Source organism: Fundulus heteroclitus, chromosome 20 (assembly GCF_011125445.2).
Source record: "Fundulus heteroclitus isolate FHET01 chromosome 20, MU-UCD_Fhet_4.1, whole genome shotgun sequence".
NCBI lineage: Eukaryota > Metazoa > Chordata > Actinopteri > Cyprinodontiformes > Fundulidae > Fundulus > Fundulus heteroclitus.
Window position 1 is genome coordinate 38,487,915 of NC_046380.1, and position 12,062 is coordinate 38,499,976.

The 12,062-nt window shown below is 45.7% G+C and overlaps 1 protein-coding gene across 8 annotated transcripts in view; it reads right to left on the reverse strand.

Annotated features, from left to right (window-relative positions):
* Nucleotides 1-842: 842 nt before the first annotated feature.
* foxp1b (forkhead box P1b) overlaps nt 843-12,062 on the reverse strand; it is a 222,015-nt gene continuing 210,795 nt past the window's right edge. For all 8 annotated transcript variants that reach the window (XM_036124578.1, XM_036124581.1, XM_036124579.1 and 5 more), the window contains 7 exons: nt 11,732-11,936; nt 10,875-10,951; nt 10,184-10,285; nt 8,238-8,359; nt 7,280-7,349; nt 6,914-7,080; nt 843-2,991 (listed from right to left, as the gene is read on the reverse strand). In XM_036124578.1, the coding sequence (XP_035980471.1) occupies nt 2,847-2,991; nt 6,914-7,080; nt 7,280-7,349; nt 8,238-8,359; nt 10,184-10,285; nt 10,875-10,951; nt 11,732-11,936 (888 nt within the window). In that variant the 3' untranslated portion in view covers nt 843-2,846. The remainder of the gene's footprint in view (nt 2,992-6,913; nt 7,081-7,279; nt 7,350-8,237; nt 8,360-10,183; nt 10,286-10,874; nt 10,952-11,731; nt 11,937-12,062) is intronic.

The following is a 12,062-nucleotide window of genomic DNA, read 5'->3' on the forward strand; positions in this document are numbered from 1 at the left end:
CCGAGGCTCTGTGGCTGAGCTCGGCCCCGTTCTCACGATCCCAGCCCGGCTGGAACTGACCCGTCCCACAGCTGCCTGGATATTAAATACATCTTCTGGAGAACCGCAGATGGGCCTTCTCCTTATTAGTTAATGAGCAGTGACCTTTAACAGGACAAAAGCAATAACTGCCATAAAGTACCTGGTACCCAGCTTATTAGTTGACAGGAGTGTTTTTTTAATATAAAAAGCAAATACGTTGACAGAAACTAAACACAATCAAAGTCTTGACCAAAACAAAACAAAAAAAAAACTTGAAAGTGGTATACAATCATTTAGAGGATACAAAGAGAAGGAATAAAGGAAGAGAATCATTGTGTGGTCCAGTTGAAGCACATGAATTGGTTCACATTGTTTTTCCATTGACCGGTATCCTTTTTAGTCATCAGCTTTTATTTTTCGGCACACAAACCTGCTCCCAAGCAAAGATCTCCTCCCTTTGTTTTGTTCCCACTCACTGGCCCCAAAGAGAAAACATCTCTCCCATTTGGTCATCATGTAGCCACCCTGTCAGCTCCTCCCGTTCAGTTTTGGTCACTGCAAAGCCTCACTGCAGTTCCCCCTTTTTCAATCAACCCCTTTGGTTTAAAATAATAATAATAATAATAAAAAGAATAAAGATGCCGTTTAGAGGAGCATTTTCCTTTGATTCCATCTGTCAGCGCTGCTGAGATGGTCGGGTGGCGGAGCGAACGGAGAAGACATATTTGGCCTTATTTGCTATCGCATGGAACCAGGCATGGACCGGTCTCACTCCATGAAGACTTACGGTGAAAACAGCACACTTTCACTGTATCCTGGAGTTTTGGCAAAATTGCAGCACATAATTTAAAACGCATTTATTTGAAACCGAAAAGCAAAACTTATCGACTGCAAATATTTCCAAACAGCTGAATTGGTATTTTACGCATGTGTGAAACGGGCCTTACTTTCAGCCACCTTCCCACCAATTTATGCTTCCTGCAGCCATAGAAAACCTTGTAATGATTCCCTCTTGGACTTTATTTCTGGTTTCATTAAAAGGACAATACCATAAAAATGGCATGATGGGGGAAAAAACTTAAGTGGCTTCAAGATATCAGTACATGTTGATACCGGTAACCGGCCCATGCCTACATGGAACGCACAACATTGACTTTGTAGTTTCTCTTTGGTAGTCAAGAAAAGATATTAAAAATATTGACCAAAAAAAGCCATAGGTAACAGAAAATAAACATAAAACTAAGAATAAATAAAAGATTTAAAGTGGTTGATTGCAGTCTTGAAATGAAATGCTTCCTATTTCTAACAGGGGAAGCTGGAATTTCTTTTTGCTGCATGACAAATCCACTAATTCTAACATTTGGGGCGACGCTGAGAAGACAGTCGTCTGCGTACAGTTTGATATTGCTGTCGGATGCTGGAACGGGAAATGTTCGACGGCGCCAGGATCCTCCGCGTTCCATCCAGGGTGCGTGTTATTAACGCTCAAAAGTCGCAACTAGTCATGCGCGTGATATAAATAAAAACTACAGGGAGCGCGGCTTTATCCTCGAGCGCCGCATGGAATAACGGCGTGGGGACGCAGGCGCCTTTGATTAACAACGACGGCTCTGTTCAGGAATCACAATTAGTTGGTCTAAATCATTATCTTGCTGATGCACACCTGACATTTTCATTTGGCTTTAAAAAAAAAACCCGGAGCTTGTAAGTGATCAGAAATTGTGTTGCGGCTCAGCACGCTCTGCCGTGAGGGGCTGTTTTAAAGAATAATTTCATAAGGATAAATCATAACCTGCATGATTTCTCTGTCATTCATTCGCATCTTAAATTAAACTTCATTGATGCGTGGAGAGAGCCTTCATTATGAGTAGTGCATTGCCAATGGACTTCATGAGCAGGAGGGAGAGGGGCGCAGAGGAGGGTGCTTTTTTCTTCTTCTTCTTCTTTTTTTTTTTTGTTTGGAAAGAAAGTGGAATAAATGACAGAAAAATACTACTTGGTATCTGACATTCTGCTTCGTGTGTGTGGCTTTTTTAAAAGAACAGCATGAGAGGAAATCATAAACATTCATCATCAAAGTGGCGACCGCACAGAATCTCCACAGCACGGGCATGAGGTCTGATCAGTTTCAAGAAATAATCACAAATAAAGATGCAACATGTGAAACAGCATTGAATAATGGAGAGGACACATCAGGATGATATTTTAGGACCCCTCCTCTTAAAAACAATAAAAGAGACCCCCCCCCCAACCCCTGAAAGAACAAAACAGTCCCTCCCACCTTTGATGGAATCAAACCAATAAGAAGTGTTGAAGGCAGTGACAATGAACTCATTCGCTCTCCCTCACACACACACACACACACACACACACACACACACACCGTGTAAATTAAATGTCTCGTCTTTATCTCTCTCTTCAGTTTATGGTCACATGTGTGTGTCTCAGAGAGTGGCTGGCAGGGTGGGGTGGGGGGAGTACAGAGCCCCTCTTTTGCAGTCCGCTGAGTGCAGTCCGTCATGGCTGCGCAGCCTAGGGTCCATCGCAGACACGTTGCCCCCCACCTCAGTACCAAACAGATCCGTCCGACACCAGTACAAATGAAGGTTTCACTTTTTAAGCGTTTACTGAAATCAAAGGTAGAAAGCTGTCCGAAATAAAAAAAACACCCCCTGCCCCCTCATTGGGGGTGTTTCCCCCCCCCGCCCCCCCTGGGTTCTTGCTATGTTTTGTAATGGCACTAAAACGTCAGCTGGGAGACATGTGAGAGGCTGAGACTGCAGTCCGGTGTTTCCGTCCCCCAGAGGATCCACACCGTCTCGGCCTTACAGCATGTCGTCGTGGCCCACGTCGTCGTCGTAATCTCTGTGGTGGTCGAAATCCGGACTGTGGTTGGCGGTCGTCACCAGGGAGAGGGGTCCGTCGTGGTCTTCGGGGTCCAGTGGTTCCTCCTTAACGCTGATGTGATGCCTGCGCGGGATGGGTGGGGAGATGGGATGAAAACTGTTACTTTCTTACGTATAGCGCAGGGTTAGTATATAATTTTAATTTATACGTCCAGAAAGTTACAAAACGGCCCCAAAAAACAAGAGAAGTTGGAGTTTGGAAAAGTATGAAGTTCTGGAAGCGAAAGCATCTAGAACAGCTGTCACCGCACACAAAGTGATACCTGCACTGATTCTGTTTATAGAGGAGGAGGCAGGGGAACAAAAACAAACGTCTGGCTTCTGTGGAGGGGGGGGGGGGGGGGTTACTGGAACTCGTGATAATTTCAGCTTTCTTTTGAGATATTCCAACCCTGGCAAAGCTGCGGGCTTTTTACTTCCATGGCAAGCGACAACAGGGTATTCACTTAGAATTGATAAATGAGGAAGATTAACTACGTGAGACGAGCGGCGGATCGAATGGACTCTGCCGTTGTCAGCCTCCTGGTGGCGGAGGATCAGCGGCGCACTGTGTGTTCCCCTTCCTGCTCGTTAACATGCACAACCTGCGAGGCGGGTCTCCAGAGGATGACCCGCAGCCGGCTTCTATCATTAATCAACTTCAAGCAAACACAGCAACCAGACACCGGCATACACGCTTTAAACTCCAGAATTAATGCATATTTTCAACCAAGTGTCAATAAGGGGAGAAAAGCGCTGGCAGGGGAGGCGTGCGCGCACACAGGCAGCGGCCCACTCGGCACAACACAGCGATAAGAAACAGAGCCCTTATGAGAATAATAACGCTGTCACTTGTAAACAAGGCAAAAACACGAACCACCCCCCCCACCCCCTTCCTCCTCCTCCTCCTCCTCCTCGCCGCTCACAGCCTGGGCAAAAGAGACACTAAAGAGATGAGATCTGCCAAATTTCTCATTACAGAAACAGAGCAGGAATAAAGCGCAGGGGAAGAGGAGGCCTGGTGGTGGCAGAGAGGAGAGAAGAAGAAAAGCATTATGAGCAGCTGCAGGGGACTCGCTGCTCTAACCTGCGGTGCCAGGCTGCTGCAGAGGAGGCTGAGGGGTGTCAGGATGAGGCGCCGGGCTCATTTACTACAACAACAAGGGACAACTGGCACATCGTCTCCTCACAAAAGCCCACATTTGATTCTTTTTTTTTTTTCACACCCGGATGCCTCGTGTGATTTGCAACTATTGTGATGGAGGCACTCATATGCAAATGAGCTGACATATTTTGGTGTAAATTATGAAAAGGAGGGAAAAGTAAAGTCAGCTTTTCTATCATTTTCACATCAAAGTAACTCCACAAGTGCCGTAGCCTGAGGTCTGACTGCGTGGCTGCAGGGCAGACATGAAATTGTTATTATTATGCTATTGAACTGCGTGCTGAGTCTACACTTTGCCCATAATTAGCTTTCTCTGGATACTTGATTTTTGTCTGCTAGTTTAGGAGAGGTGCTCTGGTTTCCACGCTGTGAAAAAGCTGTGTCCTGTCAGACAGCGGCCCACAGGTACAGGTGGGAAACACATGGCAGCATCAGCAGGGGATGTTCAGACAAAAGTGTATCTAAGAGTCCGAGAAAAACATTTCCGCAGCATATTGGATCTTATTTACAGCGCAGATTCTGCATTATTTACCGTGTCTTATAAAAGTCTTCAAACGCATTAACCTTTTCAGCTCTTTGTGACACAATTACAGACTTTTAAAGCAGCGCATAGCTATGGTGTGAAAGGAAAAATGATAAATGCTTTTCAACATCTTTCACAGTACATCTGAAAAGAGTGGCATGAACTTATAAGAGCCTTAATCGCAAGCCTTTTTGGAGCCTCAAACAGATTTTCTTTATTCTGTATTTAACTCTTTCCATCTTTTATCATGTCTGACCTGAAGAAAACCCCTCAAACAGCATGCCAGTGCCTCCACTGTGTCTTCCATCATGGTGGTAGTGTGTTCATGGTTGAGTGCAGGTCATTTCTTCCACCTAGCACGTAGGTCAAAAACTCATTTGTCTGATGAAAGCACCTTCTTCCACATGTATTCTGTATGATAATCACATTTTTTTTTGCAGCAAAAGGTGCTTCTAGAATCAGGGGGATTAAAGGATGATGCTCCAATTTATTTGTAAAAAAAATTAAATAAATAATACATGTATAATTTTCCTTCCACTGTACAATTACTCTGTTGGTCTGGAAGGCAACATGTTAAAAGCTTCAAGGGTGTGAAGACTTTTGCACGTTCCCAATGTATAAAGACAGGGAGTCAAGCCTGCTTTGTTTAAAAGCAAAAGAACAACATATTGAGTTACAGAGGAGAGGAGCTCCAGGAGTAGCTGGCTGGATCAGCCTAAACATAGAAGCTGAGGGGCAGAGAGGGAGAAGCAGGCTGCCTTTAGGCCAGCACACCCATCCTGTCTCTGCCTTTCCTGTTCCACAGCCACGCTCAGAGCTATGTTCACAGTGATTAAGGATGGCACTTTCCCCTATTTGGCCAGGAGCTTATTACTGCACCTTTCTCTCTCTCTCTTTCTTGTTTTCAGGCAGAATTTTCCCCCTGAGCTCTTTCATTTCAGGAGGCCATCCCTCAGTCTACCCGCGCCGCTCATCGGTGGTCTGCCCCCACATCTGGAAGCCATGCAGCGTGTGCGGTATTATTTTAGGCTTCAAACAACTTAGCAGACACTCCTATACGACAAGTGAACGGGGAGCTGTGGTCTCCAGGCCGACCGCAACTTTCCTACAGGACAATCTTGGATATTGTCCTCCAGACTAATTATGCTTTTGTGTTGTTTTTCTTCCAGAGGCCTTTCTGAATGTGTTGCAGCTCGTGTTGCGCCGTGCCGGAGCCGGCCGCTCTGTCACTCTGCGTTCTGAGATGTTGTAAATATTTGAACAAACTGGGCTGCTGATTATGGCTGAGCCTCTGACAGCCAGCGGGACGCATAAAGCAGAGTTCATAAACTTGCTGTTAAAATAACACGGGGGGGGGGGGGGCTCCTGTCTTCTCTTCCTGGCTGTTCTGGTCATGGACGCTTCGAAAAGGTGGAGTTTCCTTTTGTGCTGGGAGGCCTGCCGCCGTGATGGCCATGACCCGACACCCCGCTCTAATATGATTCCTCTCCCTTTTAATTTATTGCCCCTCTGACGACGTTCGCTGTCTGATCTGTTGCCATGTAAACACGTTTAGAGAGCGGGGTTCTGGCTGGACAATAAGTGTTTTCTGACTACACCTACAGGGGCCTCCAAAAATATTCCTCCGCCTTGGACCTCTCCTCGTTTTGTCACATTACAACCACAAACCTCAGTGTATCTTGTTTGTGACAGACTAACAACATTCTGAGACAATTACAGCTGCCAGTCTTTTGAGACGGAGATTTCCGCCCGTTTGTCTGGCTGAATATCTCACGCTCAGTCGTGTAGGGTGGCTGGGGACGGACGCTCACCGGACCATTCTACCAAATGAATGAGCTTTGGAAGAAAAGCCTTCCCACAGCATCATGCTGCCATGGTTCACAATGAGGATAGTCTGGTCAGGCCGAGGTGCAGTGCTCAGTTTTCCCTGCAATTTGACTGATGGCCAGAGAGTTCACATCTGACTAGAGCAGCTTCTTGCTGGCCGTTTCCTTTGCTATGTCTAAATAGAAATGGGCCGTCTTATGCTGCAGATCTGTAAGGAGCACGCCTGATAGTTATCCTGTCAGAGTAAAAGATGCTGAACACAGAAGCTACATTTCTGTCCGTCTCTTTGTCAAAACTGAAACAAGAAAATACCTGCCACGCGTGAAATCCCATTAAAACACATTGTAATTGTTTTGGTTGTAACGTGACTAAAAGTGAAAAAGATCAAAGGAGATGCAAACTTTTCCAAGGCAGCGACTATGCAGCCATGCTTATTTTCCTGCCTTCACGTCTGGCTCTGTTCTGCTGGTAGAAAGCGTGCGTGCCACTCACATAGCTGGCAGGGGCGAGCGTCCCGGGCTGCTGTCACTCCCGTTGCTGTTTCCATGGTCCATCGCTCCATTCATCTCCTCGCGGATGGCGTTGGCCAGGGAGTTGAGAGTGGGACTTCCAATGGAAGCAGTAGTGTATAGAGGTATGTTGTTTTCTGCCATTGAAGCCTGAAAAGCAAAACCCAAAGCATAAAATGTGAAACGGAAGAGGGTTGTCAGCGCTTTCTCAATTGCCCGTCACTCTCCTCATGGTAGAGCATCGCCTTAAAAACAAAGCCTGGGCGGCGGAGACAGAGGAAGACTTATTTCTCTCTGTCTCGAAGTTGTGAGTGAAGCAGCAAGAGATGAAGTCACTTATTATTTTTACCTGGAAGGCGGCAGAGAGAGTTGGACCATAGCCCAGGCTGGTCTGAATGTTCTTCACTAGGGCTGGACTTCTGCAAACAGAAAAATTAAGTTACAACCACAGACTCGTGTCTCACCTCGCATGCATTCCTCACATACAGGATCTTGTTTCATCAAAGGAATCAATGCACTTTAAACTAAACACATTTACTGATGTAGTAATGTGGATATTAAGGCTATAGTTCTGAGATGTTCAATCACTCTATGATACCACACAACGCTTAGCTTTTCATGGGGAGGCAGAACAGGTTGATGGAGGCAGATTTCGTGAAAGCATGATGGATGGTGAGCTTAACACAAAAAGCATGATGGCAACATGGGGGTGGGGGTGGGGGGGGGGGTCATGCAGGGGGGAGCTGAGGGGAGGAGGGGGTGGGAGCAGTGCAGGCCGAGGTGCTTACTGTACGAGCAGCTCCTCAAAGTTCTCAGCGGTGCATTTCCGAGGGCGGCCTCGCTGAATGTGTCGGCCGCGCTTAAACTCCTCATCATCAACAGTCCAAAAGGACCCAAACTCATCCTCTACTCGCACAAAGCACTTATGCAGGGAAAGGTTGGTGCGAATGGCACCCTGGGAAAGCAAGCCAGCATGGAGTGTGGAGGGGGGGGGGGCAGCCAGATGCAGATGCAGTGATCGGCAGCACAGATGAGGGACAAACACGCACACACACACAGACAGACACAAGGAGGAGGGGGAAGGGTGAGAAAATAAGCCATTTTGAGTTATGAGGCATCACCAAAAGGCTTCTGGAAGCATGAGAAGCGGGCTGAGGTGGAAGGGGGGGGCACGCCAAAGCAAGCGGGGACTTTGGACGTTGTGGCACACAGACAATGAAATGGAGCGACAGCGCTTGGCAGCAGCTTCTTCCCGTGGGTCAGCGGTGAGACAGACGCTAGCCGGGGCTCAAAGAGGCCAAACATACCCGCTGATCTTTTGAGGCCGTCTCTTTTGGAACTCTATTTCGTCGACTGTCCACACAGCCCCTTTTACGTTTTCTACTCGCACAAAACACTTGTGAAGACTAAGATTATGCCGGACTGCGTTCTGAAGTCGATGCAAAACAGACAAGAACAAAACAAAACAAAAAAAACAGGGAGAAGAAAAGTTTTGTTCAGTACAATGAAACACGTGATTATAGGAAAGAAGTTAACAGAAAACTAATAAAACATAAATCAGAACAACAATAAAACTAAAGGATGGTCCTTTAAGTAAGAAATCAGCTGCTAGCTTTAACAGGACGAGTTTCAGCTTGATGGATCCTGACGGGATATATGAGTTTCTGTCTGCCCTATCTTTTCTTGATCAGTAAAGGCATCTGGTTGAGCTAATGACACTCTTTGTTGTGGAAGTTGTGACTGCAGGAAGAAAACTCTCTTAGCTAGTTTCAGTATCAATGAGGTGTTTATACTCATTAGAAAGGAAACTATATTTTTAAAGGCATGTTGAGACATGTCTTCGGTTCATTCAGGCTGGAAAAGAGCAAGAGAGAGCGACGCTTTCAGCAGATAACAGTAAGGCTGAACATAATAAAGCAAAACTGCTCTTCTTTATCCTTTTCAGCCTCGATCTGTTAATTAACAGGCTGGATTCAGAAATGTTAGCAGCCTTATGGAAATCTCAGCTAATCTAAGGATCTACCAAGGGGCATGTTCCTGTCCTTGAGGTTCTGTCTTCTTCAAGTTTTAGAGCTTTACCCACTTGAGGACACCTCAGAAGGTTCCTGCAGAACTTGGTGAGAGAGTAAGGAGGCGAGTCAGTGATCTGAATCAGATGCTGGAGCAGGAACGAATCAAAAACCTGCGGGACATCGACCCGTTGAGGAGTGGCTCTGCCCTCTTCTGATCTACATTGTCCTGGATCCATAAGGACACTGCTGATTTTATAACGCCAATTAAATAGACAAATTATTGGCCACTCACAGCTGGAAGGCAAAAAAAAAATTGTTGGATCCTGTTCTTATACCTAGTTGTGCTATATTTTCTAAAGAAACATTAGAATATGTATCGACAGTTCAAAACGTGCAAAATCCGTTGCTATCCCACAGAAATAAATGACCTTATTTCCCCTAAAAATCTGCCTGTTCTGGTCAGGATACGGACACCCAAACATGTTACACAAAATATTTCTACTGACCAGAACGTCATTATGACTTTCCTCACCATAGTGCCAGGAAGAGCGATTACAATTTAAAGGTTCAGAACCCCCCCCCCCCCCCCCAAAAAAAAAGAACAGAAAAGGAAAGGAGATGTTCATAAATCATCCTTTTGTTATTGCAGGAGCAGGAGAGTGGGAGAGGAATCTAGTGTTTATAACACCAGCGTGCCCCTATGGAAGGCCTGTCAGCAAGTGTGTGAGCTGATGGAGGACACGGGCGGAGCAGGGTGGTGATGCTGTGTGTGTGTATTTATGTTTGAGGTGTGGTTCGAGCTGCTTGTGACTGATCAGTCTTGGCTCAGAGGGGGGCCTTCAGTGTTTCCTCGCTGCCTTTCTGCTCTGTATGTGAGGGTTTGTGGGCCAAGGAGGAGTGCTGCCTTCTAAAAAAGAGTGTGAGGGGCTCAGCCAGGACTCGTTGGCAGGGAAGCGCTACGTTTGACCAATGCCACCCACCAGCAGCACATCCACACACGCATTACGTGACGACTGTTTTATTTTTCTTACTCTCTTTTCCCTAAATGCAGGTTGTTTTTTCTATTGGATCGCATGTTTATATAAAGGGTGGTTCCCCTGGACAGAATAGGCGGTGCATTGTTAGAATCTGGGTAGATGTGGGCTTATAACGCTATTATTACTGACTTATTCTTTAGCTTTTCGCCTTTTTTGGTGCATGTTCAGAAAAGATAAAAAAAAAAAAAGTCAACCAACACTTACCTTCCATGTTGCTGCGTTGCGTCTAAAATATGCAAACATTCGTGTGAACCAGTTGTAGATTTCGTTTAGTGTTAGCTGCTTTTCCGGGGATTCGAGGATTGCCTGGATGAGGAGCAGTGACAGGGACAGACAAACATTTACACTTTTGCCCGCTTCGCAAAACCATTAATAATTTAGAAAGAGCCAAGCATGTCTGTGCGAGTTCCCCCTGAGAAAAACAGACAACACAGAGTGTGCCCTGTTTCTGGAAGTGTGAAGCGCTTTTAATTTAAAACGGCAGATTTGAATACATTTTCCTTTGTGGGTGTAAATGAGGGGCGAGCGAAAACATTTCTCAGGCAGATTACAGGGCGGCAATTATGGACAGCTCAGATTAATGCCTGAGATCCCAGATTACTGCGGTCGAGCGATAATTGACTGGGCATCTTAAAACAGGTTCGTCCCTACTGTTGTGTAAAATGAACTTGGTAGCAATCGTGGGGGCTAAAATGAAGAGTCAAACGGACTCGTCTTGTATGGGTCTGTCTGAGTTAAGGCCAGCATCTATTCTGGCATTTATTTGAACATGGAGCGGATGCTCGACTGTCTAAACTGTTCAAATATGGGAAATAAAGAGTGGACTAAACTGAGATGATGTAGGATGCAAAATATTTCAGACACTTTATCAGAATAAAAGAAGTGGGCTCCTTACCTGTCTTATTAGTGAGGCATAGGTGAACGGTGGCCTGACATCTGCATTCATGTAAAACTCTTTGTTCTGACTGATATCTGCACACAGGGAACAAAAACAAACCATGTGTAACAAAACTGATAACAATATTATCCTCTGTATATCCAGTAACTCTGGACTGCTTCAGAATTTGTCACGTTTCAATTCCAAACTTAAACCTATTTTATTGGGAGTTAATGTGTTAAAGCAACATTATAGAAGTGAATAACTATGAAGTGGAAGGAAAATAATTGACTAACAAAGAAATATATGAAAAGTGCATTTAATTAGTTGTAGTTCTGGCCTTTGACTAGGCCTTCTTAATAGGTGAATATGCTTTGCTCTAAACCATTTTTCTGGGGCTCTGGCTGTACGTTTAGGGTGGTTGTCCTGCCTGGAGGCTGACCTCCACCCCAGCCCCTACTCTTTAGCTGCCTCTAAACATTGTTTTTGTATTGCCCTGTATTTATCCCTATTCATTTCCTCATTGACTCTGACATCACTGCATCCCCACAGCATGATGCTGCCACCAACACGTGTCACCATAGGGATGGTTTCCAGGTTGAAGTGCTGGATTCCTGACAACTCTAGTTACAGAGATTAAATAAAACACGGGTAGGTTTAATAATGAGGTGACTTCTGAAGGTGATTGGTTGTACTGAATTTTATTTAAGGGCATCAGGGTAAAGAGGACTTAACACAAATGAAGGACACTTTTGAGATTTTTTGTTGTATAAGAGAAAACTATGCAGCTTTTTTTCTTATTCCCCAAAATGAGATGCTACCTTGTGTCTGTTTGTCTCCTAAAAATACAACAAAGACCTTAAAGTTTGTCATACCTGGAGAGATGGGCATGTTGTACTTTTCTGAGTAGCGCCGTCGCATCGGCCCCACGCTGTGGAGGCTGTTGGCTGTGATGACGGAGTGGGCCTGCGAGAGGGGTGTGAGGGGCGCTGTGGGTGTGGTGGGGGTCTGCGGGAGGCTCAGAGGAGGAGAGGCCTCGGGGGCCGACTTGGACAATGTGACGTTGGACACGAGGTTGAGCTGAAAAAAAAAGGAGCCCAGACACAGCACAGTTAGTTTTGTAATTACACCAGCGTTATCCACCTTTCAGTTGCATTGTCTCGGTTTAATCCTCTGTCCCATTTGGACAACCCCTCCTGCCACCGC